The following is a 17124-nucleotide window of genomic DNA, read 5'->3' as shown; positions in this document are numbered from 1 at the left end:
CATCTGACCCTATTAAAAGTTTAAAACCAGATTAAAAGTTTTCAAGCCTAGAGTGTTCATAGGCTCACTCAGTGTGTTGCTTATAGTCTCTACTTTGCCATCAATCATATTGTGGGTTGAAACAAAACTAATTCCTCTTTAGTGATCTGGCAAACATATTTAATGTAAATAATAAATTGCTTTACAACTGAGATGACTGTGGTTTACCATCACAAAGATTACTGAAAAAAATTTTCAGCATGTATATTTTTCAGTATGTTAGACTTTATTTCTGATGCTAAGACATCCAGCAGCTCTTGCATTATTCTTTCAGAGGTGTAATGTGCATTTTTACCAACACTGAGATGTTGTAAAAAGAACAACCTATTTCTTTACAGTATTCCAACAGTTTTTCAAACAACGCTGTAAGTGGCAATTCATTTTTTGCCATCTAATACATGGATTTTAAAGCTCCCACAAAGTCATCTCTCTGTAAGTTATTTAACGCAGATACAGTTCTTTCAATTTGACCAAGTCCAGTTTGCTCTAGTATATGCTTTCCTAAAAGGTCAGCAGAAGGCTCAATGTGCGTTTTACTTATTTCATGGTCCAGCAAGCTTTCTTTTCAAATTCTTGTGCATGGCACGTTTACCCAAGGTAACTCCCACCTTAAGGAGTGTTTATTTGAATATTTCATGCACAATGAGCACCACATACCATTTTTTTGACCATTAGCCAATCAAAATCTTTAAACCATTGTTTGTTTATGCTGGATAAGCGGTGCTTAGATTTACCAATTGGCAGAGTGTGTGCTGAAGAGATTTCCCCTGATGGACCAGCCTCTGTAATGAATTTGCCTGAAACCGCCACACCAGGAGTTGATGCTGCACCTTCATTAGTTTGTGGCACCTCTTTCCTGAAATAACTGAGCAATGTTGTTTTCTGAACACTTTTTTTTTTAATTCATGTTGTTAAAAACTTTGGAAAAAATTAAAAGTACCTATGAATAAGATTTGAGTGGGAGCCTGTTGGATATTCAATGCACACTTTCACTATGGCAGGGCAAGATATGAACACAAAAAGGAATGGCAGATGGATCACTTTAACAAAACCCTCAGCAATTAAGTGACAAAACTTTTGCTCAGGATTCAGTGTGTGCTGCTAGGGCAGACATGTGAAACTCTGGCCCGCGGGCCAAATCTGGCCCGCCAGACAATTTCCAATTTTCCCTAAAGCTGGCCAAGTGGTACAAGCGCCGCATCATTTGTAGATTTACGCCGCATCATCTGTAGGTTCATGTGGCATGCAGAGGATTGCTGGTCGGCAGTAACGATCCTAGCAGGCCGCCGTAGCCTCAGCTGCACATTCCCTCTGGCGTGGTCCCGCCCCTCCTCTGACGTACGGAACCACGCCAGAGGGAACGTGCAGCTGAGGCTACGGCGGACTGCTAGAAGCTCTACTGCCGACCAGCGATCCTCTGCAGGCTGCGTGAATCTAAAGATGATGTGGCGTGAACCTGCAGAGTTCCAAGCAGACCTGCAGCTGAGGAAAGGTATTTTGGAGCTGGTATTCTTAGGAAGATATAATGTAGTTAGGCAAAAATCAAAACAAAATTAGATATAAATATTCAATATAAAAGTGTTAGAGGTATCATATTAAATAAGCTTGACATATTTCATGTGCTCTCACCATTAGTTAAGCACAAGTTTTTTCATCATTTACCCCAAAGTAAATGAATAATTATGCAGTATTTAATAATGCACTTATCTGAGCTCAGTTAACAATCCTGATACTGGTGTTTCAGAAACAGCACAGCTTTGTCTTTATTTATTTTGTTTATATCACAGAGCTGACATGGGGTTGGAGAGGTTGTAACCCTATACTTCTACTAAGACTAAGGGATCCTTTTATTAAGGTGTGCATTTAGTGCGCGCTAAATCGGTTAGCCGTACCTTAATAAAAGGACTCCTAAGTATCTTTAAAAAAAAATTTGGACCGCGACTTAGCCTTTTTTTCAGATTTCGGCCCCTTATGTGAATGAGTTTGACACCCCTGTGCTAGGGTTTCTGCACACTTGCATTATGGATGCAGGTCCAAATATGAGCAAATATAATAACAGCAGATGGGGTCACTTTAACAAAACCCTCAGTATGAGCAAATATTAAAACGGCAGAGGAATCACTTTAACAGGAACCACAGTGAGTGCTACAAGGATTTTTGCACACAGTAACACACCTAATGCTTAAACTGCATATATATTGGTTTGCTATGTACTGAACAAGAAGAGAGCAGCTGTATGCCTAGCACCACTACATAGACTGCACTGAAACTGAGAACAGAGATGTCACTTCCTGGCGCCCTTTTTCTTTATTCCCTCCTTCCATCCAATATGTGTTCTCGTTCTCCACTTCCATTCAGTATCTGCTCTCTTCTTTGTCTCTCACTCTCCCCCTTCTCCCCACTTCCATCATCTGCCCACTTAACCTCTCCTCCTAATTGGCCCTCCCTCCCTTCCCTCACCTTCATGGTCACCTTTCCAATGTTTTCTTTGTCAACTGTTATCTTGCAAGCGGTGCTTGGCCCAAAGCTTCCCCTCTGATGCGAGCCACCAAGGCGGAAACAGGAAGCTGTGTCAGAGGGGAAGCTTTGGGATGAGCACTGCTTGCAACGTAACATTTGCCATCGATGCCGGGGTCCATTTGACAAAGAAAACATCAGAAAGGTGACTGTGAAGGTGAAGGAGATAAGCCAATTAGAGGGAGAAATGCCTGGATCATGAGGACCCAAACTGTCCTAAAACACTGCACCGAGATGACAGCCGGGCACTTACCTAAATTAGCCGGGCGAGCACCTGGCTAAAAACCGCTAGGGACAACACTGAGTACTCTTATTATGGGGGTAGGGTCTGGGACGAAGCTTGGGCGGGGGTACTCAGTTGATATTTGTCAGACTTAGTGGGTACTCGGCTTAAAGAAGTTGAGAAACCCTCATCTACTACATTTGTTTGTTCGTAGAAAAACTAAATCTAATACTGTGCTAGCAGTAGCATCCTATTTAAACATCATTTGAGTAGCATTTTATCTACTAGAATCCCCCAATTGAAGTACAACTTTTGCAAGAGTTGTGTTATCAAAAGGCCAGTTGATAAGTATAGGTTAGCTTCTGTTCAACATGGGATCTCAAATTGCACTAAATAATGATCTGACCTTAGTACTGGTCTAGTTTGAATTGATAAGATTGTAGGGAGGGAGACATCTAGACCTTTATTCCCCCACTCCCCAACTTTGGGTAGATTCAACAATCTTCTGGGCAAATTCCAGTGAAGGTATCATTGTCAAAAATTCAGCAACATCTAAAAAAGGCACCTGATTAAACCTGTGCATTAAACAAGGAGCTTAGTTAGATAAGCCTCACATTATTCAAGCACTTACAAAGAGGGAGGCCAGACAGACAATTCCTACCTCTGCAGGAAATCGTGAAGTTCAGGATTCACCTGGTCTATTATGGGCATCAAATAATTTAATATGTGCTTTGTGTTGTCCATTGTTGGATCCATGAAGTCTCTGTAAGGATGAGAAGGTGGCAAATGTTTCCTACATGCAGTGTAGCAAGAGAGAAGACCCCCTACATAGAGAAATAAACAGCACATTCCAGACCAAATGGTAGTGTAATCTCCCCCTACATAAACACATCCAAGACTGAATGGTGGTGCAAAGTTTCCCCCTATAGGGTCTGCTAGTCCCTAAGCCCCACCCCTTAAAGCTTTGACACACCTGAGGTGATGAGTAGAGAGCTTTTCCACAAGTGCAGTTGCCAGTCTATCTCCTATGACTAAAAGGAATGTGACTACTATGTCATGGTAGCCTTGGTAATAGTGCAACTGGGGATTGCGCTGTAGCACCTGTAGGATAATATTGATCAATTGTTCCTGGAGCCCTTCCCGCTGTTCATTTGGCATTCCTGTGAAAAAGGAGAGCAAGAGACACTGAGACCTTGGCAATTGTCAGTCTTTACCTCACATCTCCACTGTTCTCTAGCTACTGAACTCACATGCAGTTAAGTGACAGCAAAACTGTACTTAATGCTAGGATTACTCGTTCCCAAGCCACTAGTCTAATGGACAATTATGACTGAGCCCTGACCTATTCCTTCTGTTCTACAAGTTTACAACTTCCATCACACATGGACTTAAAAGTTCAGGCATTCCTATCCATTTCAGGATAGTCTGGGAAAAACAAGATGTTGCCAGAGCTGCATTTCTAACATTATTCAAGGTTCATGATCCATTCCTGATCTCTTAACAAGAGAAGACAGAGAGGGGACATGATCAAAACATTCAAGATAATGAAGGGAATAGACCTAGTAGATAAAGACAGGTTGTTCACACTCTCCAAGGTAGAGAGAACGAGAGGGCACTCTCTAAAGTTAAAAGGGGATAGATTCCATACAAACGTAAGGAAGTTCTTCTTCACCCATAGAGTGGTAGAAAATTGGAACGCTCTCCCGGAGGCTCCAGGGATTTAAGACAAAATTAGACAAGTTCCTGCTGAACCAGAACGTACGCAGGTAAGGCTAGTCTCAGTTATGGCACTGGACTTTGACCTAAGGGCTGCCGTGTGAGCGGACTGCTGGGCACAATGGACCACTGGTTTGACACAGCAGCGGCAATTCTTATGTTCTTATGTAAGATATCATGATGGACAATATCGAACGCAGCTGACAAATCAAATTGCCACACACTGCATAATTATTTTCTGTCTGTAAGTTTTGAATCTTTGAAATTAATGACAGTAGGAGGGTTTCTGTGCTAAAGTTTGGTTTGAACCCATGTTGGAATGGAAGTAGAATGGAAAATTTCTCCAAATAGTTGAAGAGTTGGCTAGAAATGATCGATTCCATGATTTTTGTCAACAAGGGTATATTTGTGTTTGGGCAATAATGGTAGGAAACCGAGGGGTCCAGATCGGCACTTTCAACAGAGGTGTCCGGATTATATTACCCATACTCAATGAGAAATGACTATTGCAAAGGAAATGATTTAATAATGTCAACCATGTGATAGCCTGTGGGGGAATATTTCCAAAAAAATAAGAAGGGAAAGGATCCAGTTTACAACTACACTTTTTCAATTTTTCACATAGTTTTAAAACTTGAGATTCTGAAACTGGGTCAAAGACATTCCAAAAATGATCCACTGAGGTTACTATTAACCCATTAGAACCTGAAAGAAAATCATCAGGGCCGCAATCCAATTGGGTTTTCAGGATTTCCCTAATGAATATGCATGAGATCTATTTGTATGTACTGCTTTCAAGGTATGCTAATATATCTCATACATATTCATTGGAGAACTCCTGAAAACCTGACTGGATTGCGGCCCTCAAGAAGGGACTTTGACACCCCTGTTCTAGACAGTAAGGTTATTTTCCTTTAGCCTCAAGCTGAAGAAGGAATCCACTCCGGATTTTTCACTCTGCCTCTATAGCAGTGGTCCCCAACCCTGTCCTGGAGGACTATCAGGTCAATCGGGTTTTCTGGCTAGCCCTAATGAATATGCACGAGAGAGATTTGCATATAATGGAAGTGACAGGCATGCAAATCTGTTCCATGCATATTCATTAGGGCTACAATGTCCATATAAAACAACGTTTAAACTTTATCAAATACTTAATGCATACTAATGTTATTAGAAAAATTTTTTTATTAAGTCTTCAGAATGTGCCATCCAACAGCCAATTGATTCCTGGCTGAGACATTTCATGGCAAGTTCATCCTCCTCAGACTTGTTTTAGTGAAACGTTTTCTTTGTGATTGTGCATATAAAGTGCAAAAATATTGTAATAAATAATCATTTTAAATAGTCCTTTCAAATTCTAAAATCTTAATGCTTTATATTCAAAGATATTCAAAAACTTTTTTGTACTTAGCTTCATACAAAAAACTTTGTTGGTCCTAAAGCGTCGGATAGGGACCTGTCTGCTCGCGACATGTTTCGCCAAAGGCTTTATCAAGAAGAAGTCCCCCCTTTAATGTTGCTCCGCTGCACTATAGAAATTAGTTGGGATGCACCAATCCAGCCGGATATGCGGAAGTTGCAGGAAGGTCTTTAGGTCCAGAAAAGGTCTCCAATCTATGGAATCTTTCTCTGGCACGAAAAAGTACAAGTATCCCCCTAAGCCCACGTCGTCTCTTGGAACAGGGTCTATTGCTGCTAGATCAAGCAATCTGCGAACCGTGGCCCGCACGCGTCGGGCTCTTACTGGATATCCCGGGAGCGAAGTCAGGAAGAAATCTGAAGGTGGTCAGAAAAACTGCAATCGGAGGCCCTCTCTGAGCACTTTGAGGACCCATCAGTCCGAAGTCACCCTCTGCCACTCTGCTGAAATCCGCCCCCACAATCCGAGAGAAAGACATCAGAATCCAGGCGTCAGAACTGCTTCTTAGAAGGGGGCAGCCTGTTGTCATGCCAGACCTCCAAAGCAAGGTTTGGATGGGGCATCGAATTGCCGGCCTGTTGCCAGGGACCCAGCGGACTGGTGAGGGTGCCAACAGGGACTAAAATTCTGCCATCCCGAATTCCGTCCTGGGCGAGGTTTAAAACCGGGTAGCACCTTTGGCTTATGGTTCTGAACATTGACCATGAGGTCAACCGGACCCTGGCCAAACAAGAGCAAACCTTTGCTAGGCAACCTGTGCAGCAGAGCCCTGGAGAAAAATCACTGGACCACTGACTGATCCGCAGAATTCACTGAGCTGACACTGAATAAGCTCCAAGCTTAGCAAAAAAACATTCATCATAGAGGGTATCCACTCAATATTGCGCCCTGGAAACCAGGAGACTCAGTCCCGAAGGACAACCCCCTTGGGATCTTGGTGCCTTAAAGAGTAATACGCACAGGCAACAAAGGAGGTGGCTCACTCCCGCTGCCATGGAAATGAAAAAAGGTGCTTGAGGAAGAAATCCACTCACCTGTCCTGAACATCCTTCAGGACAACCCCTCCATCCGAGAGTAAGGAAGTACACTGAGTAACCTGCGCCAAAGCTGAAACTACAGTCAGCGGGGCCAGTGAGATGAATTTTGGGCCCATGGCAAACAAATGTGCCATGCCCCTAGCCCCTGTAAGGGGACCCTCCGGGGACTCCCAGACTTCTGACAGAATCCTAGCCAAATTCAGATTGTCTGCAAAGGACACGGACAGCGGACGCTGATCATTCATGCAGGAACATGCACCCTGTTCCTGGTGGTCTGAAATCAGGTTCAGGAACCTTAGGACTCAGATACAAGGTCAGGCAAACAGCCAATCTTAAACAGCAGACAGGAATCCGGGGGAGAGGGGGAGATTCCATCTGCTGCACTGGATTCTGAGTGTAAACCTGACACATCATATTTTAAAAATTCAGGTGGGAATTATACATTGGCGGCAAGGGCCACTCTGCGTGCCTCAGCTTTAGAGTGCTTAGTAGAAGTATGAGACTGTCCTCTGGAACTGCACTTGCATTTCCTTGCAGCGCCATGCACACCCTTTTTAATGGGGACCAGATGCGCCAAATGCATCTCTGGCAAAAGTGGAGAGAAGCATGGAATCAGGGAACACCTCGCCCCCCTCGCGGCGCACGTGATACACGGCCACGAAACCACCAGCCATCCGCTGCAAACGAGGCAAGAATTCATGCCATCATGTCCTGAGGAGGCCATCTGAGATGTTTGGAGTGAAAACGAAGCTCCTAAGTGCAAAAAAGCACAGTTACTTACTGTAACAGGTGTTATCCAGGGACAGCAGGCAGCTATTCTCACATATGGGTGATGTCATCGACAGAGCCAGGATGCGGACGCCTCACAAGCAGACTTGCTTGAAGAAACTCAGTTTTGAGTAGCCTGCACCGCGCATGCGCGAGTGCCTTCCCGCCCAGCAAGGGGCGCGTCTCCTCAGTTCAGATAGCTAGCAGAGAAGCCAACCAGGGGAGGAGGGTGGGTTGTGAGAATAGCTGCCTGCTGTCCCTGGATAACACCTGTTACGGTAAGTAACTGTGCTTTATCCCAGGACAAGCAGACAGGTATTCTCACATATGGGTGACCTCCAAGCTAACCAGAATGGGATGGTGGGAGTGTTGGCAATTTAGGAGAATAAATTTTGTAATACTGTTTGGCCAAACTGTCCATCCCATCTAGAGAAAGTATCCAGGCAATAGTGAGAAGTGAAGGTATGAACCGAGGACCAAGTAGCAGCCTTGCAAATATCCTCAATAGATGCAAATCTGAGGAAAACTACTGAAGCTGCCATTGCTCTGACTTTATGGGCTGTGACTTTACTGTGAAGGGGTAATCCAGCCTGGGCATAGCAGAAAGAGATACAAGCCGCCATCCAGTTTGAGATGGCAAGCTTAGAAATAGGATATCCCAACTTATTTGGGTCAAAGGAAACAAAAAGTTGAGGAGCAGTTCTGTGTGGTTTGGTGTGTTCCAAGTAGAAGACCAAAGTACGTTTACAGTCCAGAGTATGAAGAGCTGATTCTCCAGAGTGAGAATGAGGCTTTGGAAAAAACACTGGAAGTACGATGGATTGGTTGAGATGAAATTCTGAGACCACTTTAGGTAGGAATTTCAGATGAATACGAAAAACTACTTTGTCATGATGGAACACCGTGAATGGTGGGTCAGGAACTAAAGCTTGCAGCTCACTGATTCGTCGAGCAGAAGTGAGGGCAATGAGAAACACCACTTTCCAAGTGAGATACTTCAGATGAGCCTTATCAATTGGTTTAAATGGAGGCTTCATGAGTTGAATAAGGACAACACTGAGGTCCCAAACCACAGGAGGCGGTTTGAGAGGAGGTTTGACATGGAAAAGGCCTTTCATGAATCTGGAAACCACCGGATGAGCAAAGAGGGATTTCCCTTCAATAGGCTAATGGAAAGCCGCAATTGCACTGAGATGGACGCGTATAGATGTAGACTTGAGGTAAGAATTGGATAAGTGTAAAAGAAAGTCCAAAACAGAAGCTTCTAAAATATCTCTGACAGATTGAGAAAACTTAAGAGGGGTTATGTTGAGAAGTACCAAGCTGTCAGGTGTAGAGACTGCAGGTTGGGATGAAGCAGAGATCCCTGACTCTGTGTAAGCAGAGAAGGAAAAACTGGTAGAAGGTATGGTTCCCTGATGCTGAGTTGAAGTAGAAGGGAGTACCAATCTCGGCCACTGAGGAGCGATTAGAATCATGGTAGCATGACAGTTCTTCAACTTAACCAGAGTCTTGAGAATGAGAGGGAATGGAGGAAATGCGTAGAGGAAAAGATTTGTCCATTCCAGAAGAAAAGTATCTGCCTCAAGGCGGTGAGGAGAATATATCCTGGAGCAGAACTAAGGCAGTTTGAAGTTGTGGGGAGCTACAAAGAGGTCTATCTGTGGCGTTCTCCACTGTGAAAAAATGTGACAAAGAGGCGAGGAATGAAGAGTCCATTCGTGAGGTTGCAGGAGATGACTCAAGTTGTCCGCCAAGCAATTCTTTGCCTCTTGAATGTAGACAGCTTTGAGGAAGGTGTTGTGGCGGATTGCCCAGTCCCAAACCTCCAGAGCTTCTTGACAAAGGGAGGCAGACCCTGTCCCTCCCTGATTGTTGACATAATACATGGCGACTTGGTTGTCCATGCGAATGAGGACTACTGTGTCGTGAAGGAGATGTTGAAAAGCATGGAGAGCTTTGAGGATCGCTCCGAGTTCCAACTGATTGATATGACACTGACAATCCGTACTGGCCCAGAGGCCTTGAGTACGGAGACCATCGAGATGAGCGCCCCAAGCGTAGGTCGAAGAGTCTGTCGTGAGGACCTTCTGATGAGGAGGTGGTTGAAAAAGCAAGCCTCTGAAAAGATTGGAAGAGAGCATCCACCAACGGAGAGACTGCTTCAAAGAAGGAGTGACTGTGATGTGTCGAGAAAGAGATCGCAAACCTGCGTCCATTGAGATGCCAGGGTCCACTGAGGAAATCTGAGGTGAAGTCTGGCAAAAGGAGTCACGTGTACTGTGGAGGCCATGTGACCCAGAAGTACCATCATATGTCTCGCTGAGATGGAAGAGCGGGAAGACACTGTGTGACAGAGTTGAAGAAGAGCTTCCCGAAGTTGTTGCGGAAGAAATGCTCTGAGTTGGACAGTGTCCAGAACAGCTCCAATGAATTGTAGATTCTGTGAGGGCTGAAGTTGAGATTTGGGAAAGTTGATTTCGAATCCCAAACTTTGTATGAATCAAGTAGTCCGTTGGGTCGCTACAATAACTCATTGAGATGTGGAATCTTTGATGAGCCAGTCGTTGAGGTAAAGAAATACCTGAAGACCATGATTTCTTAGAGCTGCTGCTACCACTACCAGGCACTTGGTGAACACTCTGGGAGATGAGGCCAGGCCGAAGGGCAGAACTCTATTGATAATGCAGATTCCCCACCCAAAATCTGAGGTATTGACGGGAGGCCGGATGAATGGGAATATAAGTGTAGGCCTCCTTGAGATCCAGAGAGCATAACCAGTCGTTCTGCTCGAGAAGGGGATAAAGGGATGCCAGGGACAACATTCAAAACTTTTCTTTGACTAGAAATTTGTTGAGAGGCTGAGATCCAGAATGGGTCGCAGATCGCCCATCTTCTTCGGAACAAGGAAGTAATGGGAGTAAAACTCCCTGTTCTGCTGTTCCAAGGGAACTGGTTCGATGGCATGGAGACGAAGCAGAGTTTGAGCTTCCTGAAGAAGAAAGGCGGTCTGGGATGGATTGGAAGGATACTCTCTCTGAGTGAAATGGAGAGAGTATCCTTCCCTGATGATGGTAAGCATCCAGAGGTCGGATGTAATTAACGTCCATCGGTTGTAAAAATGATGGAGACGACTTCCTATAGGGGGAAAAAGAGACAGAGACAGAATGGTGGAGGTTATGCTCTGTTGTAAACAGTCAAAAAGGCTGAGAAGCCTTAGGTGCAGCAGAAGGTTGGGATTTCTGTTGCTTCTGAGGTTGCTGTTTTTTCAGAGGAGGGCGAGTATAAAGAGCCGGCTTTGGAGCAAAACACCTTTGATACATAACAGCAGGGTGTGCAGGCTTGGCAGGAGCTGGCATTGGTTTAGGTCTGACAATTGAAGCAAATGATTTTTCATGGTCAGATAATTTCTTGGTGGCTGCCTCGATGGCTTCATCAAAGAGGTCGTTGCCTTGACAAGGAAGGTTAGCTAAGAGGTCTTGAAGGTTAGAGTCCATGTCAATGGTACGAAGCCAGGCAAGACGACGCACAGCTACAGAGAAAGCAGCCGCTCGGGCAGATAACTCAAAGGCATCATAAGATGATTGGAGGAGATGGAGACGTAACTGAGAGAAAGAAGCAATGACTTCTTGAAACTCAAAATGCATGTGGTTATCCATATAAGCCAAAAACTTCGGTAGAAGAGAGAGAAGAAACTCAAAATAAGTGTTGAAATAAAAACTATAATTGAGGACTTTAGAGGACATCATAGCATTCTGGTAGATGCAAAGTCCAAATTTGGCCATAGTTTTCCCCTCCCTTCCAGGAGGCACTGTGGCATAGACCTTGGAAGGATGGGATCTCTTCAAGGAGGATTGAACAAGCAGGGATTGATGAGATAACTGTGAGTTATCAAACCCTTTGCGATGCACAGTTTTATACCTCAAATCCAATTTTCCTGGAACTGCTGGGATGGAAAAGGAGTCTCCATGCATCGAGCAAAAGTATGATTCAAAAGCTTATGAAGTGGAAGCTTGAGACACTCTGCCGGAGGATGAGGAAGATGCATGACTTCTAGATATTCCTTAGAATATTTGGAGCCAGTATCCAATTGTACATCCAAGTCTACAGCCATCTGTCGCAGGAAAGACGAGAAAGATAGCTGATCTGCCAATGCTTTGCCTCGAGAAGGACTCGAGGACGTCGAGGCAGCCTGTGTCAAAGAAGAAGCTTCGAAATGTAAACACCAGTACTATGTTGGTATAATTTAGCTAAGAATGAAGATTATATCAGATAGCCCACTCGGCTGAAAGAAGTTATCTTACAGCTTTGCCAACCTTCATTCAGAACAGTTTCAAAATTACTATTCACTGGTCCTCAGCGGGCCACCACACACTCAAAAGCTTTCATTGTGTATGGCTTTACGCTCCCACTCGTCATAGGAGCCAGTTCAACTTTCAATTTATATTCAAATATCTTAATAATTAGAAAATTTGAAGTACTTAGCTTCTAATAAGTTGCTGTGCAGGGAGAATTAGTTCTTAACATCAACATATTTCGCCCGTTTGAATCGATGGGCTTTATCAAGATTCCTGCTCCCTTCAGAAGAGTGCTTACAAGTTTCAGTCCTGAAAGTTTCTCCCTGTTTCCTGTGGGAAATGCTGGTTTCTGGCTTCTGTCCACTGGACTGCCTCTTTCCAAGGGTTCAAGAAAAACAAAACAAAACATGATTTCCCTTTTCTGAAGCCATGTTGACTGGCTTTCATCAGGTCGTGTGTATCCAAGTGCCGGACTATGCTATCTTTAATCAGTGCTTCAACCATCTTTCCAGACTCACAGGTCTGTAGTTGCCCGGTTCTCTTCTCGATCCTTTTTTGAAAATTGGTGTGGCATTCGCTATCTTCCAGTTGTCCAGTATCTGTCCAGTTCTAATTGTCAGGTTGGCAAGTTTTTGCAATAGCTCTCCGATTTCAACCTTCAATTCTTTTAAGACTCTCTGGTGAATTCCATCCGGTCCAGGAGATTTGTCACTTTTAAGTTTGTCGATCTGGTAGTATATCTGGTCCAAGTCCACTTCTACTGTGGTGAGGCTGTCTTCTATTACTCCTTTAAACACTTCCACTGCTTCTGGTATTGTTGCGGTGTCCTCCTTCGTAAAGACGGACGCAAAGAAAGAATTTAGTCTGTCTGCAATTTGTTTGTCTTCCTTGATGTACCCTTTTTTTCCCTGGTCGTTCAGCGGTCCCATAGCCTCTTTTGCAGGTTTTTTCCCTTTTTACGTATCTAAAGAAGGGCTTGAAGTTTTTGGCCTCTTGCGCTATTTTCTCCTCATAGTCCTTTTTGATATCCCTCACCGCCTTGTGACATTTCTTCAGATCATCTTTATGCTTGTTCCAAGCTTTGGTTGTTTTCGTGCGTTTCCATTAAAAAAAAAAAAAAAAGAGTCCGTCATAAGAACATAAGAAATGCCTCCGCTGGGTCAGACCCGAGGTCCATCGCGCCCAGCAGTCCGCTCACACGGCGGCCCAACAGGTTCAGGACCTGTGCAGTAAATTTCTATCTATACCCCTCTATCCCCTTTTCCAGCAGGAATTTGTCCAAACCTTTCTTAAACCCCAGTACTGTACTCTGCCCTATAACTTCCTCTGGAATTGTATTCCAGGTGTCCACCACCCGTTGTGTAAAGAAGAATTTCCTAGCATTAGTTTTGAATTTGCCTCCTTTCAACTTTTCCGAATGCCCTCTTGTTTTTTTATTCTCTGAAAGTTTGAAGAATCTGTCCCTCTCTACTCTCTCTATGCCCTTCATGATCTTGTAAGTCTCTATCATATCCCCTCTTAATCTTCTCTTTTCTAGGGAAAAGAGTCCCAGTTTTTCCAATCTCTCAGCATATGAAAGGCTTTCCATCCCCTTAATCAGTCGTGTTGCTCTCCTCTGAACTCTCTCGAGCAATGCCATATCCTTCTTAAGGTACGGTGACCAATACTGGACGCAGTACTCAAGATGTGGGCGCACCATTGCCCGATACAACGGAAGGATAACTTCTTTCGTTCTGGTTTTAATACCTTTCTTGATTATACCTAGCATTCTATTTGCTCTCTTAGCGGCAGCTGCGCACTGTGCTGTCGGCTTCATTGTCATGTCTACCATCACCCCCAAGTCCCTTTCTTGGGCACTCTCATTCAAAAACTTCCCTCCCATCGCATAATTATACCTCGAGTTTTTGCTTCCCACATGCAATACTTTACACTTCCCAACATTGAATTTCATCTGCCATCTCTCTGCCCATTCTCCTAGTTTGTCCAAGTCTCTTTGCAATTCTTCGCAGTCCTCCTTTGTCCGAGCTCTACTGAATAGTTTGGTGTCGTCCGCAAACTTTATTATCTCACACTTCGTCCCTGTTTCTAGATCATTTATGAATATGTTAAAAAGCAGTGGCCCGAGCACCGAGCCCTGCGGAACACCACTCGTGACCTTTCTCCAGTCTGAGTAGTGGCCCTTCACCCCTACCCTCTGTTTCCTACCTTCTAACCAGTTTCTGATCCATCTATGCACGTCTCCGTCCACCCCATGGTTCTTCAGTTTCCGGAGTAGACGTTCATGAGGCACCTTGTCAAAGGCTTTCTGGAAATCTAGGTATATGATGTCTATGGGGTCTCCTCTGTCCATTTGTTTGTTAATTCCTTCGAAGAAGTGCAGTAAGTTAGTCAGGCACGATCTTCCCCTGCAGAAACCATGTTGGCTGGTTTTCAGAAGTTCGTTTCTTTCAAAATGTTCATCGATGTTTTCTTTTATCAGTGCTTCCGCCATTTTCCCTGGAACCGAGGTCAGACTCACCGGTCTGTAGTTTCCCGGGTCCCCTCTTGATCCCTTTTTAAAGATGGGCGTTACGTTGGCTATCTTCCAATCCTCCGGAATCACACCTGTTTTCAGAGATAGGTTGCAAATTTGCTGCAGTAGTTCTGCTATTTCTTCCTTTAGTTCCTTCAGAACCCTTGGATGGATTCCATCCGGACCCGGCGATTTGTCAGTTTTTAGTTTTTCTATCTGCCTGCGCACCTCATCAAGGCTCACTTCCATGGATGTTAACTTTTGTGCTTGATTTCCCTTAAAGATTTGTTCAGGTTCCGGTATGTTGGTTGTGTCTTCGCTTGTAAATACCGATGAAAAGAACATGTTAAGTCTTTCTGCGATCTCTTTCTCTTCCTTCACCGCTCCCTTCAGGTCTCCGTCGTCCAGTGGTCCCACCTCTTCCCTAGCCGGCTGTTTCCCTTTAATATATCTAAAGAACGGCTTGAAATTTCGTGCTTCCCTGGCTAGCCTCTCTTCATACTCTTTTTTGGCTTTTCGAACCACACGATGACATTCCTTTTGATACTTTCTGTGTTCTTTCCAGTTTCCCTCAGATTTGTCCTTCTTCCATTTTCTGAATGAGTTTTTCTTATTGCCTATCGCTTCCTTCACTATTTTAGTTATCCACGCCGGGTCTTTTGTTCGACTCTTGTTGCACCCTTTTCTGAATTTGGGGATATACAGATTTTGCGCCTCGCTCACTGTATTCTTGAAGAAGGACCAGGCATGTTCTACCGTATGCCATTTTTTGGAAGTGTTCCTAAGTTTCTTCTTTACCATTCTTCTCATTGCTTCGTAGTTTCCCTTCTTGAAGTTAAAAGTTGTCGCTATGGTTCTCTTTCCTTTCAGTATTCCTATTTTCACCTTGAACTTGATCATATTATGATCGCTGTTTCCCAACGGTCCCACCACTTCCACTTCCTTTGCAGGTCCCCTTAGCCCATTTAGGATTAGATCCAGAGTGGCATTTCCTCTCGTCGGTTCTCTAACAAGCTGCTCCATGAAGCAATCTTGTACAGCCTCCAGAAAGTCTGCCTCCTTGGCGCATCTTGAGCTTCCAAGACTCCAGTCTATCCCAGGGTAGTTAAAGTCTCCCATAATAACTGTGTTACCGCTTTTACATTCTCGCTTCATCTCGGCTTCCATTTCTTCATCGATTTCTCCGGTTTGCCCGGGTGGACGATAGTATAGACCTATCTTTATTTCAGGCCCTTTCCTTCCTGGTATTTTAACCCATAGTGATTCTAGCTTGTTGGCCGTCTCTGCTATGTCCATTCTTGTCGATTGTATGTTTTCTTTTATGTATAGTGCTATTCCTCCGCCTTTCTGTCCTAATCTGTCTCGGCGATAGAGTTTGTACCCCGGCAGTGCTGTATCCCATCTGCTTTCCTCATTCCACCATGTTTCGGAGATTCCAATGATGTCTATGTTCTCTGCAATAGCCATGGCTTCTAATTCTCCCATTTTGTTTCTTAGGCTCATTGCATTAGTATATATGCAATTTAGCTCCTGGATTTTTGTTGCCTTCATTTCCTTTCTCTGTGTTTTGGTCATTAGATTCTTCTCTTTGGTTGTGATCTTTCTAATCTCCTCTCCTTTGTTTGTCGACTCCTGTAATTTGTCCCTTGTCTCATCCCAGCCTTTTATCTCCTTAGTATCTTCACAAGATACCTTTTTCCGAATCATCGACGCTTGGTCGACTGTCGGCTTTCCCCTTCTTGTTAGTTTAAAGCCTGTTCTATTCCTCTCTTGATGTTGTTTGCTAGAAGTCTAGTTCCCTCTGCGCTCAGGTGAAGTCCATCTCTCCTGTAGAGCTTGCTCTTGCCCCAGAACGTCGTCCAGTTCCTCACGAAGTGGAATCCTTCTTCCTCACACCATCTCCTCATCCATGCATTTATTGATTGTAGTTCCTCTTGCCTTTTCACATCTGCCCTCGGCACTGGTAGGATCTCTGAGAACGCTATCTTCTGGGTCCTCATCTTTAGCTTCATTCCCAGAATCTTGAACTGTTCTATCAGTGTGTTTCTTCTATAGTCCCTCCTGCTGACATCGTTCGTCCCGATGTGGATCATTACTGTAGTCTCTTCCGTCTCCGCTCCTTCCAGGATCTTTCTTTTCTTTTATGGCTTCCTTCACCTGTCTGGTAAGCCATGCCGATTCTCCTTTGCTTTTTATTCTCCTTTCTTTGGAAATCCGCAGAATGTAGGGATTTTGTGCTTCCGTGATAGTATTTTTCAGTAGGGACCATGCCTGATCTACCGTTTTAATTTTGTTCATCTTTTTCTTGAGCCGTTGTTCTACCATGGCTCTCATGCGTTCGTATTTACCCTTTTTAAAGTTTAAGGTCATGGTTATGGTTTTGGTACGTTTTCCTTTCCAACTGTCAAGTTTAAAGTTGATCATGTTGTGATCGCTCGTCCCCAGCGGGACCGTGACTTCTACTTCTTTTGTTGGTCCCGTGAGGCCATTTAGGACCAAGTCCAAGGTGGCGCTGCCTCTTGTCGGCTCTCTTACCATTTATTCCAGGAAGCAATCCCCTAGCACCTCCAGAAACTTGGCCTCCTTGCCGCAGT

General features: G+C 44.2%; 1 protein-coding gene across 6 annotated transcripts in view; it reads right to left on the bottom strand.

Annotated features, from left to right (window-relative positions):
* The window catches only part of TBC1D20 (TBC1 domain family member 20), a 116758-nt gene that overhangs the window by 54376 nt on the left and 45258 nt on the right, over window positions 1-17124 (bottom strand). For all 6 annotated transcript variants that reach the window (XM_033963384.1, XM_033963379.1, XM_033963381.1 and 3 more), the window contains 2 exons: window positions 3753-3939; window positions 3441-3542 (listed from right to left, as the gene is read on the bottom strand). In XM_033963384.1, the coding sequence (XP_033819275.1) occupies window positions 3441-3542; window positions 3753-3939 (289 nt within the window). The remainder of the gene's footprint in view (window positions 1-3440; window positions 3543-3752; window positions 3940-17124) is intronic.

This window comes from Geotrypetes seraphini, chromosome 11, assembly GCF_902459505.1.
Source record: "Geotrypetes seraphini chromosome 11, aGeoSer1.1, whole genome shotgun sequence".
Classification (NCBI taxonomy): Eukaryota; Metazoa; Chordata; class Amphibia; order Gymnophiona; family Dermophiidae; genus Geotrypetes; species Geotrypetes seraphini.
Note: the sequence above shows the minus strand (reverse complement) of the source record. Positions and strands in the feature narration are given on the sequence as shown.